At 31.6% G+C, this 16,529-nt stretch overlaps 1 protein-coding gene across 1 annotated transcript; it reads right to left on the reverse strand.

Moving 5' to 3' along the window:
- Window positions 1-3,999: 3,999 nt before the first annotated feature.
- LOC140448727 (bifunctional coenzyme A synthase-like) lies at window positions 4,000-14,460 on the reverse strand. Its single transcript, XM_072541841.1, has 7 exons — window positions 14,102-14,460; window positions 13,692-14,036; window positions 11,968-12,199; window positions 11,724-11,912; window positions 11,339-11,547; window positions 11,136-11,279; window positions 4,000-6,124 (listed from the first exon to the last, which is right to left on the reverse strand). The coding sequence occupies exons 1-7, from the start codon at window positions 14,300-14,302 to the stop codon at window positions 5,903-5,905; spliced, it is 1,542 nt and encodes a 513-aa protein (XP_072397942.1). The 5' UTR covers window positions 14,303-14,460; the 3' UTR covers window positions 4,000-5,902.
- Between the last annotated feature and the right edge of the window lie 2,069 nt (window positions 14,461-16,529).

The following is a 16,529-nucleotide window of genomic DNA, read 5'->3' on the forward strand; positions in this document are numbered from 1 at the left end:
AATAATTGCCCAACCACAAATTAAATATATTTATGATGCAATTATGAAAATACAGTTATACTGTACCTACTATTAGTTTTAGTTCTCTAATAAATTTGGTAAATTATATAAATAAATTATTTAAACATGAAAAATAACTTGTTATTTGGTGGAGGCCATGGAGGTGGAAAAATCATATGTATAAGATGGGAGAAAAGTGCCTTTTCCTCTTTTTTCATTCTCGGGAGGAAAAGTAGCACTTTGCTCTCTTGTTATACAAATATCTATTACTTTGATAAGATACTCCTAAAAAATGTTACTCGAAGCGATTCGGGAAATTACAAAAACATTACGGATGACACCTTATGTCTTATAGAGTAGCAGTAGCCAATTTTTATTAGAGGCTATACTGGAACATCATTTTTATTTGATGTTAAGAAAATATACGTCAAAACTGCTGATTTTTTTTATTTAGCTTTATGTGTCTTGACAGCGTAGGTCACTGACACAGGTACAATTTTATTACATTACATTACAAGAATATACAGTAACAGTACAATCGATAAATACATTAAATATTGGTACAATTATTAATTATCAAATTTTAAACTGCGTTTCTTCTTCTAAATTTCCTCGTAAAGCTTGGTTTCATACAGGAAATTAGTAAGGTTTTGGAATTGATCTGGCGAGCTGAGAATATTTTGTAGGTTTCGACTCAAAAGATTCTTTTTTCTTTCGTTGTTAAAGTGGGGGCAGTCTACGAGAATATGTTTAACAGATAGAATATTACCACAGTGTGTACATGTAGGTGGATTTTGGGAAGTCATTAAATGTTTATGAGTTAGTCTTGTATGGCCGATTCTAAGTCGGCGAATTAAGATTATGTTTTTTCGTGTCATGGAAGGAAACTCAAGCTTTTTAACGCTGGGATGGATATCACGAAGCTTGGAAGAGATTTTATTCCAGTGATCTTGTCAAGACATTTGGATGATATTTTTAAAATACGACTGTAAATCTGTATGTTTTCAGTCTCCGTATTAGAAGACGAGGCTTGTTTTGCACAGAGGTCGGCTAGTTCGTTATCAGGGAGTCCTACATACGACGGAATACAGATTATGGTTATGGATACTCCCATTGAGACAAAACTATCGAAAGGGTTTTGAATAGCTTGAACCAAAGGATGTACCATGTACACACTTTTGAGAGAATAAATAGACACTAAAGAGTCTGTACATATTACCACTTTTTTATATTCTGGATATAGTAAGTTTGTAGCTTGGAGAATACAGAATAATTTAGCAGTTTGTATGCAGCAGAAGAGTGGAAGATTATAAGATATGATTAAATCTGTGTTTGAAATTACAGCACATCCAACAGCTATAGGACTCTTAGAAGCATCGGTGTATAAAATTTAGTCAAATCTGTTGTTAGCAATTATTTTTTTAAAGGTTTGCCTTTGTGGGTTTGTCTGATGCTTATCACAATTAGTTAACGAGAGATTAAAATCTGCTATCAATTTATTCCAGGGAGGTTTATGTGATATTAATATTGGAGTTGTGGCTGAAAGATCGATATTATTCAGATGTGGTGAGAAATACTGTGGCATAGATTGAAGTTTAATAGGAGAAGGAGAGTTTAAAAGGTCATTCCTTTATAATTTATAAGCTGGGTTTTCGGTATTAGCTAAGATTCGAGACGAATATTTCAAAAGGAGTTGCCGGCGACGTAGCCAGAGGGGAAGTTCATTAGCTTCTCTGTATAAACTCTCTGCGGGGCTCGACCTGAAGGCTCCAAGGCATATTCGAAGTGCAGTGTTGTGTACAGAATTAAGAAGTTTTAAATCTGATGGGCTAGCTGACATATAAATGAAACTGCAGTAGTCTATTTTAGAACGAATAAGACATCTATAAATCTGAAGCAAGGAGTCTTCGTCTGTACCCCAATGATGATTAGACAGAGTTTTTAATATGTTAAGATTTGTCATGCACTTAGTTTTGAGATCTTTTAAATCCAAGTAAGTTTACTGTCGAATGTGAGTCCTAAAATCCATATACTCTTTACTGCAGATAGACAAGTACCATTTATGGTAATTTTAGGATTTATAGTACTGGCTGTGCTGCGAGAAAACTTAATTATTTTTGTCTTTTCAATAGAAAAGTTAAATCCACTTACTGAAGTCCATTCAAGTAATTGTTCAGTAGCATTCTGAAGCAGTTTGCAAGTTGCAACAGTGTCTTTGCCTCTGCAGAAAATTATTAAATCATCTGCGTAGAGTGCAAACTTGACTGGAAGCTCAATTTTTTTACATATATCGTTTAAAACAAGAATAAAGAGTGTATGATTCAATGCCGACTCTTGGGGAACACCATCAGTTTGTTTGAAAGTCCTAGAGATTTTGCCATTTCCTCTTACGTTAAAGGTTCTATTTGTTAGAAATTGATTAATAAATGAAGATATATTTTCAGATATACTGTACTCCTCAAGTTTAGCTATAATAAGAGGCCTACACAGAGTATCGAATGCTTTTTCGATATCAAACGAAACAACTATTACGTCTTGTTTGCACTGAAAGGCGTTAATAATTGATGTTTGGAGGATTGCTAGATTGTCAGCTATACTTCGATGTCATCTAAAACCTGATTGTGCCAAATTTATTATTATATATTTTTCTGGGAACCACAGGATTATTTTCTTGATCATTTTCTCCATAAGTGTGCACATTGTACATGTGAGAGAAATTGGTCTGTAGGAATTTGGATCGGTTGAAGGTTTGCTTTGTTTTTTAACAGGAATTATTATGGATTTTTGCCACAAATTTGGAAATGATTTTTTAGTCCATATTAAATTGTAAATTTCAAGCAGTTTAGCTAGACTAGGCCTTAAAAGATTTTTAATACAGATAAAGAGAATGTTATCTGGACCTGCAGCTGAATTTTTGCAACAGTACAATGTGTCTGATAATTTTTGTAATGTAAATTGTTAGAGAAATTTGATAGGATTTTCTGCTATCAGGTAAACTGGTGTTTAGATTAGTAGACATGGGAAGCTGCCAATTTGAAGTAAGTCTATTTGTTGCTTTCTTATGAAAAGTTTCACCCAAGATGTTAACAATTTGTTGACTACAAAAGTATGGCAGAATTTTTTGAATAAGTTTTCTTTCCTGTCATGTGTTTAATTTTTTTCCAAATTTTGCTAGGAGTGTCAGTATTTATGGATGAGACGTGTTTTTTTCCAAAAGTCTTTTTTGCTTTGTTTAATTACATACTTAGATTTGGCTCTCAGTTTTTTTAAGTTAATTAAATTGCTTTAATACTGTCTCTGCGGTAGTTGTTGAATGCTGCCTTACTTTGTTGTATAATAAGAGGGCATACCACCAAAATTTCATTCCACCAGGGTGTTATTTTACGAGACGAAGAAATTGGTATTTGTCCAATATTTGCTTCGGCAGCGGAGATTATACAGTTATTGAAAGCGCAAATATTTTCATTTGCATCTTCTGATAACTGAAGCTGATTTAGTTTGCTTTCAAGTTTGGTCCAAGCCACGTCACCATCAACAGTAATGCCGTGAACAGTGTACTAATGGGGTATCTGGAGGCTCAAGAGACTAAGGCCTTGCAAACACTAATAAAAACTGGGTAAGTTTGATATTCATTTTTCTAATAATATTAATCTTAGCAGCAACGAATTGTTTCGGTCAGCAGTTTCGAAAATACGTATAGCCCTGATGATCGCCAACCTTCGGAACGAAGATGGCACTTGAAGAAGAAGATTAATCTTAGCTATAGGTCTAATTGACTGCGAAAGCCTTTCTTGAAATTGTTCACATGTAAAGTCTACATACCATAGCTATTATTTATACTTTTGTTTTAGGAGAACGATTTCCGAAGTGGAAATTGAAACGTCAATAAACGTACTTTAACCTTTTGTGACTTATTCCCATTTAAATAGTAATTACTTTAACATGCCACAAGAAAATAGCTTCAGAACAATATTTGTTTTAGGAATATAAAAAGTCTAATTAAAACAATATTAACAATATATATTTCTTATATTTACAACCATTTACACAGCTTTTTCACCTAGCCCTACAGAAATAGTAAGAAAAATAAATGCGTAAAAACAATTTTAATCTTATTTGATATATCTAGCTATCCATGAAATCGCAAAATAATGTGATTATTGTCATATTTTGTTAAATGGATTTTGAAAACATTTGTGATGAACAAAAATGGTCTAAAATCCAGAATCTTAGATTACAAGAGGGTTGCTATATTCTATATAACACCATAAGTGATAGAAGCTTCAACGGTGATAAAAGCTTCAACGGTGATAAAAGTTTCAACGGTGATAGAAGCTTCAACGGTGATAGAAGCTTGATACTTCGCATCGCAAGTCGCAGAGCTGGTTAACGGGTTTATATTTATGTAACAGGTAGTTTTCAGGTGTTTAAAAAATATGTTTACCTTTTCGTCACCAGTGCGTACCCAATGTTCGTTATTCGTTTTGATAGGTGATAAATGTTGTGATCGTAACAATCTTCTGACAGCATTCCAAAAGGGTGTAATCTGTGGCTTTTAATTAGGTTTGCTGTCTCGGGTATCTTGCAGTTGATATATTTTTTAGCTCACGTTATTTTTTTTAGGTCTTTTGCTGCTTTGTTAAATACAGCTTTATTGGTCGGTTTTTGATTGTTTTGTCATGTCTTTCTAAGTTTTCTCTTTTCTCAAATTAATTGTTTAATGGCGGCAGAATAGAACTCCTTGTTAGGTTTATTGTTGAGTGGTGGGGTGGATTTCCAGCCTGCTTTCTGTATACATGTAGTGAGATAGTCCACAGCAGTGTACAGGTCATTTTCTGTCTTTAGACATAAGTTTATGTTTAAGTTATTAGTAATGGTTTCTTTCAATAAATTCCAATTTGTAATGAATAAAATGTAGGAGGTCTAGGTAAATAAATTATTTCAGAAGACAGGGTGAGAAATACTGTCGAGTGATCGGGCGTTAAGTCAAAGCATGGTTTAGTTGTTAGATGATTATCTACTATACCTTTGGTTATAGAGTGATTTACAACATTCATAAAACTGATTTATTTTTATTATGTGCTTGGGAAAGCATTATAATGATGACACAGTGATTGGCATACTCCCGTCTTCAATTAGAGCCTTCAATTAGTTGGTAGCCTGCCGGTGTGATTAGTGGTATTTACATGTAAGGGTGGCATTTTCCAGTAACTTTTACCTGTAAAGTGCGTTTCCGAAATAGGAATTATATCAATAAAAATTATTGACTTTTGTTCCCTGAAACCATTATCAATCAAGAAACTGAACGTTATTGTCAAGATTTGCGTGATCCGGCGGCAACCCTCTTGCATCGAGGATTCGTGGCTTAAAATAGGTCTTAATCTTGAAGAATGTCAATCAAAACCTTCACAAAAACTGTAAGAATAATAAAATAGTATCTTATTAATATAAGATAGTGCCAAGATCGAGACCATTTGAGATATAATAATCAATATCACTGTTTCATTATGCTAATTCTATACATATCAAAATGAATTTTTAATAACCCTACAATGAATATTATACAAAATTGAATATTTTTGTTTGATAAATATACATTTCTCATATTGAATTGACTTTTTATTTCGAATAGAACAAACAACTTACTTAAATAAAATTAGAAGACCAAAGTTATCGTATAGAATGTTTAATACTTGATAAAAAACAAGAAACGTCAAAAAATATAAAAACATTTTAAAATATCATATTATTACGGAAATATTCGGCATATTATCATCACAAAAATAATAAAAATACTAAAATTATTGAGTGACAACAAAATATACTATGATAATTTCAAACATACTATTTTATAATTGTTTCCAGAATTATATATTCTCACATATTATTACCAAAACCTAAATCATGCCGGAATCCTTTCGGTTAACAGATTCCAAGCTTTTATCACTTGTTGTTTGGTATATTCTACAGGCCACAGTGTGGAAAATACTACATTAGAAGACTGAACATAAAATTTATTTGAAGGTTGAGAGTCTATTCTGCTTGTAGCTTGCTCTTCTGTAAGTCCATTCCGTGTTTCTAACCTGGAGATGGCCTCTGCTCTTGGTATTACAGTAGTCCACACCTTAAACAGTTTAAACAAAGAAGATACATCAAACAATTGAAAACAGTAGGAGGCTGCAAATTAACATTTAAATAACGTAGGTCGGCACCTTAGTCATCCATAAAATTTCAGTTATAAATTGGCATGGACAATTTAAATTTTATAAAAAGCATATTTTCAAGATATTTTTTAAGAAAATTAAATTTAAAAATGGTATCCATCACAGCAAAAAGCAAAAATTATCTATTACTTCAGGACAGATGTAAAAGTAAATAGTTATAGTCAAAATCCAGAATTCTAAGCAGTAAATTCTTAGAAGTAATAGTGACGTTTCAGCGCTATTGTAGGACTTCCAATGGCGTACGAAAAATTTCATAAGAAGTTACGATAAAGCTACTTGTATTGAAGAAATACCTATTTATAATAGGTATCACGTTAATGTACGAATATGATTATTATTGACATTTAATTAATTACAATAAATAATTTTAGGTTAGTAAGTAACAGTTAATATATATTTAGGGATTCTACAGTATTCACTGCCTTCCCTCGCTCAACCGTTTCCATCTCTCTCTGTTGTTCCATTCTCCATCGTTTAGTCCTCTCTTACTCATGGCGTCGTCTACTTCGTTCCTCCAGGATTTTCGGGGTCGTCCTCTTTTCCTCCTTCCTATGGGGCTCCATTCGGTTATTCTCTTTATCCATCTGCTGTCGCTAGTTCTTCTTACATGTCCATACCACTTTAGTCTTTTTTGTTCTATATATGTTAGTATGTCTGTTTCTATTGATGTTCTTTGCTTTATTTCGTCATTACTTCTCCTATCCATTCTTGTTACTCTGCAGCATCTTCGCAGGCATTCCATCTCTGTTGCTACTATCTTACTGCTGTTTTTCTTGTTTATGATCCAATTTTCAGCCCCATATGTCATAATACTTCGCACTAATGTTTTATAAATCTGCGTTTTTGTCTTCATATTTAGGTGTCTATCCCACCATACTGAGTTAAGTTGTCGGATTGCTGTTCTTGTTTGTCCTAATCTTTGTGTAATTTCTTCCTCTGTTGTTGCCTTTTTCGTGATTATAAACCCCAGGTATTTGAATTTATCCTTTCCTTTGATTGTTACGTTGTCATCAATCTGTAGATCTTCTATGTCTTCTTCACTTGTAGATAGGTACTCTGTTTTCGCGAAGTAAGTAACAGTTAAACCTCCCTAAAACCGTGTTTGACACACACAAACATATTGTAAATATTTTACATTTTTTACACAGTAGTTTTTTCGACAGCTAAGACAGAAAGTCGTAAAATTTTAATACATATTTCGGTGTGAGATAAAATTCTGAAATCGGTCTAATTATTTCATTAGATTATCAAGGCAGTAAACACGTATTTTAGAGTTGTGAGCAATATAAACGACGAGAGCAGTCAAAACAAACAATGGCAAAATTTTTCAATGAGAGAAAAAAACTATTAAATACAACGTGTATTGTGGACTCCGTGATTTGACTAAAGTGTCAACGAGAACTGAATACTGAATTCTAAAAAATATTTAAAGTGAAGGTAAATCGAATAATGTATCTCTTAAAAACATTAACACCAGAGGTAAAAAACGCAACCACCTTGAAGATGACACGACATGCGCTATTCGGAGGAAATTCCACACTTTCTTTTTTCGGATCCTTACCAGTCCCAATCTTAAAAAATGTTGAAGTCGAAATAAATTCCGATGATTCAATGCCCAAAATATCACGACCTATTTTATTGCGAAGATTAGGGCAACTGAACATCAAATATATGAAAAGAAGCAGGAATAGTGTTCTTTTAGAAAAAGATGAAATTATCTTGTCTCGGGGACATTACTTACAAAAAATCGTCGAGTATCGTCGTGAAGGACGAAAAATGTACTATTTAGATGAAACTTGGCTAAATCAAGGTCATACTTTCTCAAAGGTGTGGCAAGATTTGGAAATTAAAAGACGTCGACAAGTCTTCATTGAAGGGTTTTCAACAGGTTTGAAAATACCAGTGGGTAAAGGACGGAGGCTGATAATAACACATATAGGCATTTTTGGAAAACAGCTTGTTCCAATTCTATTCGAATCCAAGAAAACCAACGATTACCAAGAGGTAATGGACGCTCAAATATTCGAAGGTTTTAGTAGCAGTATTTCCTGATACGGAAATAATTTACTGAAAGCAAGAAAGTAATGTGCAAATATTCGCAGTTTTTTAGACATGGCAAAATTTGTTGAAAAACTAAAAGTGGACAATGGTGCCGGTCGGCGACATTTTTTAATAATATACACTCAGATGCACAAAAAAAACGCAACTGAGAAAATTTTGGTCAAATTCAAAGTATTTCAATTTTTTTATTTTTATCTCTATTTTGATGATTCTTTTAGCACACTGTGTATAAATTTATAACTTTTAATTAGGTATAGTCAGTTTTTTGATAAAATTTTATATTTCACTTATTGTACGGGGTTAATTAAAACGTGGTTTTATTATCCTAACTTTGAAACATCCTGTGGAATAATTCCGTTTGCGAATTTTCGTAAAACCTTATTTTTCGGTTGTAACCATATCTCCTTAGCATTGTATTTTTAGTTTCATGTCAAAATATGTCTTGGTTCATTTTTTAGAGCCAAATAAATTTGCCACCCATAATTTAATACTTTTTCAATTATGATTATTTTGGAGTTATTTTGTAATACGATGAGCTGGCTTTGGTGACTGTTATCATTATATCATATTGAAACTTACATTTTGTTTACCTATGATTGATCATGATTCTTAGTGTTGAAGATTGTGCGAAAGCCGTTGCTCTGGTTGAAGATAGGTGAAATTATGAATATGTGGCTAGAGTACTACACAATCATCGCTCTACCATACCAAAGGGTGGTGGAACATTTTATACGAACTGGAACAAACAAGCGTAAAGCAGGAAGTGACAAGAAGCGCAAAACTATCGCTTTAGATGATCGTTTTATACGAGTCAACGCTTGGCGGGATCGTCATTTAACAGCGGTACAAACAAGAAATCAGCTTCAAGAGGTTCGAGGCAATAATGTAACTGTATTTACAGTTTGTCGAAGATTACATAAATTTGGTTTGCAAAAACACAATACTTAAAAGACATGGTTGCAACCGAAAAACAAGGTTTTACGAAAATCCGCTAAGAGAATTATTCCACACGATGTTTTAAAGTTAGGATAAAAAACTACCTTTCAATAACCCCGTATAATAAGTAAAATACAAAATTTTACAAAAAACTCACTATACTAAATTAAAATTTATAAATTTTTACAGAGTAAATGCTAAAAAATCGTCAAAATAGGGATAAAACAAACTGAAATACTTTAAATTTGACCAAAATTTTCTTGGTTGCGTTTTTTTTGCATCTGAGTGTAATAATAATAAGAATAATTTTTATACAACAGAATTATAAATATATTTCTACTAAGCTAATGAGCGCCAATATAGACAGAGAAATGACTTAGTGCGATAGCGAAATATAGGCAAAGCAAAAATAAGGGGGCACGAATTTGAAAACTAAACTTGACTGAATATAAGAAAAATTTGAAAGATCTCGCTTCTCCCTCTCTTTAATCCTAACCCCCGGAGGGAGTGTAGTAGTTATCGTGATGAAGTGTAGTTCATTTTTTCTAACTCATGCATAAGTCTTTTGCATATGCCTATAATTTGATCGATCCATCTTGTTGGAGATCGCCCTCATAATCTTCGGCTTTCTACCTTTCCTTGGATAATCATCTTGGATCTCACTTATGTTAGCTTTATTTATGATTTTTATCATGGAATAATGAAGTTTGGGACTTGCTATCAACTTGAACTTGTAAGCAAGCAAAACAATTGTTTTATACCAAAACAATTACAAAATGATACCTATCCAGCGGGTTTAATATTATACTTAGGTCTGGATGGTTTATTGCCTTTTAGGAACGTTTCTTCTCTATTTTCTCCCACGACTGAAAGTTTTTAGTGTATCCATCTATCTATTAAAGAGTGGCCAAAGTGTTACAGTTGCGGATTGGTAGGCCACCTTCAACGTGTTTGCAGTGATATAATTTCTCATCAGAATTTGCTTCATTGCTATCAAAAATTGTAATGTTTGATCTTGGAATTTCTTGTAGTACAACCAAATGCACTGAATGCATTACTGTTATATTATATACACTGGGAAAACAGAGGAGAGAAAAAGTAAATGTATTATATTCAGTCATTCTTGAACTTCATTTAAAAAACGTAAATTGTTTTCAATCACAATTAAAATCAACAATTCTTTTTTTTTCTTTTTCTTAAAATTTCTCAATCATGTGTGTGAAAAATGAAACAATAGATGGTTGGATGCACTAGTCAGTGCTTGTTAATGTAATTAATTACAGTAATTAATTAAATAAACACTTTCAGTTGTGGAACAAAATAGAAAAGAAAAGCTCATAAAAGGCATTCAACTGATCAAGACCTAAGTGTTATATTAAACCCACTGGATAAGTATCTTTTTTGTAATTGTTTTGGAATAAAACAATTGGTTTGCTTGCTTACAAGTTCAAGTTGATAAAGCAAGTCCCAAATTTGCTAAGATTCTAAAAAAGAATTCAGTAAAATTCACCAGACAGAAGATAAATATGAGGTTTAACCTTGAACAACCTTTTTTCTAAGTTTCATTCCATTTCTGACAAATAAACCACCTTATGTCATAAAAGAATTCAGAAGGACTTTGATGTGTTTTATATTTTAGAATTGTCTATAAAATGATACTGTTCTGAAGCTATTTCCAAAGTGGAGATTAAAACGTCAATAAACTCATTTTAACCTTCAATTGTGGCTAATTCCCATAAAGTAGTAAATTGATATTATTTATGTATTAGGTTATTTATATGTAACTCTTTATACATACTTGATTATCTAAAACTACCTAAATTACCAACCACAGGAATTTATAATGCATATTCTACCCTAATGATGATTTTTTCAATAGTCTACATATCTATATAAAACCTTGTTTTTACATACCTCATGACACATATTTTGCCAGCCAGCTGTTAGTAATACAGCACCTTCTACAACAATAACTTTTGCTTTGCTACTGCTAATTATTGTTAGAACCTCTTCTGCAATGGCTGGCCAAACTAGTTCATTCAGTGCGTTTAATTCATCCTAAAAGATAACTATGGATTCTAAAGTTCATTTTTATGAGAATCCATGGCATACTATACCTTATCAGTAAAAACTATGCCACCTAGAACTTTTCTATCAATCTCTCCATTTTCTGCAACAACTTTTTTTCCAAAATGGCCTACAATTTTTTTGTAGCAAGGTTTGCCTATTTTGTATAACTCATGGGCTATCAGATCGCAATTTACAATTTGAGCACCCAGGTTTTCCATATGAGTTGCCACTCCTGACTTTCCACTAGCAACCCCACCTGCAAAATAATACAGGAAAATTATCTTTAAAAGCAAAGGTTTTCTCCTGACTAAACTACAAGAATGTGTTGCATATTATACTTTTATAACTCTAAGATTGACATATACTATGGTGATGATTATTATTTTCCAAAATGATTGGACATTTTGGTGTTTTGTTGGTGATTCTTATTACCTGTTAATCCAATAACATAAGGCGACTTTGGAATATCTTTTTGTTCTACAGGTTTCAGAAGTGTACCCAGTAACCTTATTCTAGTTGTGCTTGAACTAATTTTGGCCTCTTCTATGGGGCTAGGGTTTGGTTCATCCATCAATTCAATAGGAAGAATGTCTAATAATGGTAAATTCCTTTCTTTCCTTACTAAAACAGAAAAACATATAGAATTATAGATGGCATTAAGTCAAAAAATGCATACTTGTGTTTATCTTTTCTCCGCCTCTTACAGTTTCTTTACTGACAACTATAAGCTCCATTGAAGGGTCTACTATTGAAGGACCAAAAGGATCTGATATTGGAACTATATCATATTCCATTTCAGGGCAGATATCTTCTAAAAAGTCTTTCACATGATTTATTCTCACGTCAATGTCTTCTATTAGCTCCCATAAGGTCTTTGTTGAAAGCATATTCTCTTCTGTTACACCAACCTAAAACATTTGAAGAATAGTGGAATGCAAACTAGTGCAAATTATGATTTGTAGGAAAGAATACCAAATACCCACCACCAAAAAAGTGGATTGCAAAATGGAAGATAAAGTTGTAGAAGTTGATAGAAACAGTGATAGGATGATTTAGTTTGCAATACATTGTGTATTGCAGTATTTTGAAAGGCATAGATATAGCTTTTATTATTGAATACAGTTGATATATCTGGAAAAAGCTCAATAAAGACATTTGAGAATAGAGAGTTGGTGATATTCAAATGAAATCTAATAAAGGAAGCAAAAAAGACTAATATAAAAACACAAAACAGTTAATGGTAGAGATGTAATGTCTATCATAAAAATAGGAAGGCTTAGATGGGCTGGATGTGTATCGAGATCAAATGAAAATAAGCCACCCAGACGAACCCTGTTAGTGACACCAGTAGCAAACTGGCAACAGTTGGCAATGAACAGAAACAACTGGCGAAATAGATTGGGGAAGGTAGAGGCTCAACTAGTACAGTAGCACCACTGATGATGATGATGATATAAAAACACAAGAAAATGGATCCAACAAAAATCTCCAAAAGGAATTGAAATTAGCTACAGTAAAAGCTAAAGGAGAAGTCTATAAAAATGTATAACACCAAAGTTAAAAAAGAATAAAATAACCAATGATAGAGCAAAGAAATCAAAAGATTGTATTAAAATTACATGTATAACAGACTAAAAGAAGGAAATACTTATGTAAAAGAATGCAAAATGTATTAGAGAAATACTTTATGAGCTTATTAAACAAAGAGTGACATAAAACTAATCAAAACATGTGGACAGTAATGCAAATATGACCAAAATAACAAACAAAGAAGTTAATCAAGCATTACAATCAATAAACAAAGTGTAACCAATTACACCAAACATATTCAAGGAGAAATATGGACAGTGAACAAAATTAAGGATATATTCAACAATTTACAAAGTATAGGGCCATACAAGTACTTATATGTCAAGAAATTATGAGAGATAGTAACTGATAGACAAATATGTGAAAAAATGTAAAAATTCATATAGAAAAATCAGTTTAGATTGATGTAAGGCAAATCAATAAATGTTAAACTTTCATTAAATGCAGTTAATGGAAAAAATAAAGGTCTAAAAAATGAAAAGGCATATATAATTAAGTATTTCAGCTTTCATGTATATTTTCACATGGTTGATGCTTAAATTTATTTCCTCCCAAAAAGTTTATATTCTCAGATCAGCAGAAGTAAGTAAAATACAAAAAGCTTTTCATATAAGCAATAACCCTGTACAAAATGGTTAAAAAATCCTGGGAACGGTATGATTAAATTTTTAATAGGTAAGTTTTTTATACATAGTATAGTACTCAACTAGTAAAAAAATATGAATAGTTAATAAAAAACTGTATATATGAAAATAGTATGTTGCCTAGGTTGATAAATTATACAAATAATTATTATAAACACTTTCTTACTGTAACTTGTTTACTGGAACTTAAAACCACTTCGCTAAGCAATAACTTATGTGCTGTATGTAATCTATCAAATGTTCCACCTAGTACTGAATGTTTGTATATCTTATCACTAAACAGAGTGTTGTTTTCCATATTTACTTCTTCATTTGACTCTAGTGTGATAACATTATACTCTTTTGTAAGATTTTCAATTCTAGTTGTTATGAATTGGTCTATTTCCGCCTTTGTGTATTTCTTATCAAAAATAACTAAGTCTATTGGATTTTGTGTATGAATTTTAGGTACATTAAACTTTATTCCTGAAAGAAGAACTCTTACATCCAAGTCACTGCATTGTCTTGCAGCCTAAAATCAAATAAATGAATTCATATTGTAAAAATGCGATTAAGTTGTAGATAGTGGTGTATTACCTGTGAATATATACCATGTATTGTAGGACTAAACTTGTGCCAAGTATTTAAAGACTTAGGGCAAAAGTTTCCTAAGGGCTCACTTAAAGCTGATAAAAGTTGCACATATAGTGTATTTTTCACCTGTGTCTTTACTGATCCCAGTAGATTTGCTATTTGTTTTGGATTAGACACTATAAGCAGACCGGTTTTTGCTAACATTTTTGCACACAAAGATAAATTACAATATTTGGGTAAAACTATGTTATAACATTATCAATTAGCAAATACAGATTAGAAGATAATTTGATAGAATGAACTATGAACTAGACAATTTATATTATTGTAGGTTATCTTAAGTGAAAAGGTTATCTATCTATCAAAAACATATATCACCTATCAAAAACGACAAGTGACACTTAATAAAAAGAAGAATTGTTTAGTTTTGACTTTTAACGGTAGAATTAGACGAATTATTAGTGTAGTAGAAACATAAACAATAACATTGATAAGATGATAAGAGGGTTAGGTACAAGCATACACAAGTGTGTTGATGTTTGATTTGTATTATTTAATTTTTTTGGTCTAGGAATGAATTCTCTTACTGTATCATTTGTATGAATAACACATTTGCGACACAGTGCAGTAAAGGTATATGATTAATTTTCTAAAAATTATAACTGTTTTGTGAAAACAAACACTTATTTAATGAAACTTCAATACAAGACATAGACAATGAATACAGAAAATTGAAGCTGATGCTGGTACAGAAATGTCTAATTTACTTGTATCTGGAAGTGGGGGTAATTCATCAGGAAAGTTTTGGCAAAGAATATAGACCGTCTATATTCTTTGGTTTTGGGTTAAAGCAAAGAATATGTGTCTATATTCTTTGGTTAAAGTAATAGTCAGTCTTCATATTAATTAGTTTGAACTGATTAATACCGATGGAAGTCCCAAATATAGTAAATTTGGCACAATTTCCAAACATATGTTGTCTCTTCCAGTAACAAATGTTAAATGTGAACTAATATTTTCGAATATCAACACAATTAAAAGCAAGGACCGGAATAGGTTTGAAAATCAAAATGTATCTCTGATTATGCATGCCAAGGAGGATTTGCGAGAAGTAGAGGATTGTACTAACTTCATCCCCAATCTCAATATGGTAAAATCAATGTAAGATTCAAATTTCTATCGAAATATTAACCACATTATAAAGAAAAAAAGAGCCTGAGTAGTTAAGAAATCTCTGTATGTAGAAAATGTAAACAAATAGAAATAAATGATTAGAATAAATCTTTATTTGTTTTAAAAAAGATTCCAAAAGAAATTGTCAAGATTCCTATTTTTCCAGTAAAAATAGTATGAAAAAAGAAACATAAAAGTAGTGAACATTTATGACATCTATGATCTATAATACCCATGGTAATCATTGTACCATGTATAATACCAATTTAACATTTAAACTGCGTATTTGTAACAGAGGGCGCTACTATTAGTTCTTATGTCAGATATATTAAAACCAGAGAGATATGTAAGAGAGGGGATATGACACAAATTATATTTCTGTATTAGATTCTACAGTTCATCCCAAACCCTTCTTTCAGTGCGTCATAGTTGATCGAATTCACTCTAACGCATTAAGCTAGAAGTGACAGAAAAAAACGTAAGTCTGTGATTATTATACATAGAACTTAGAAAATTATGTATCGTTCACGGGTATTTGCATATTAAAGCGAATTCTACTTACGGATATATAATTGGTTGGAGTTTAGAATGCGCTAAATAGATATCCAATTAATGATGCGCATAAATATAATTTGACGGAGATGGTCTCAATAGTGACAGTACTATGATAATGTCAACTGATAAAATGATAATTGTCATTCCAGGTTAGTATTTTCAGACATTTTACAGTGAAAATTTAATTTTGTATTTATTGTCATAAAAATATTTTAAATATGCCGAGATATACCGAGAAAGAACAAAGCCTAATATTAAAATTATTAAATTATTTTCAATTAGAAGATATTCATATGTATTAAAACGGTTCTTTTTAGAACCACATTTTATTAAAATATAAGATATAATTGATGCCAGCCACATATCCCCTGTAATCATTGATTTTAATGAATCAGGTTCTGAATCAGATTGTGGATTGTTTGAAATATAATATTCATTTTTGTTATTCATAAAAAAAGAAGGTAAACTTACATTCGGTATCTTGTTTTTTAACTAAACTCCATTAACACTATTTCATCGGCATACCGAAACTGGTAGATTAACTAAAAAATCAACTGCTTTACTATTTAAACTGTCCATTGTTTTTTTACCTAAACTTCATAACACTCTTTCATTTGCACACCCAATCTAGTAGAATAACTCACTATTTAAACTATTTTCACGATTTTATGATAAATCTTCACAAAATTAAACTAATGGCTGT

Source organism: Diabrotica undecimpunctata, chromosome 1, assembly GCF_040954645.1.
Source record: "Diabrotica undecimpunctata isolate CICGRU chromosome 1, icDiaUnde3, whole genome shotgun sequence".
NCBI classification, from domain to species: domain Eukaryota; kingdom Metazoa; phylum Arthropoda; class Insecta; order Coleoptera; family Chrysomelidae; genus Diabrotica; species Diabrotica undecimpunctata.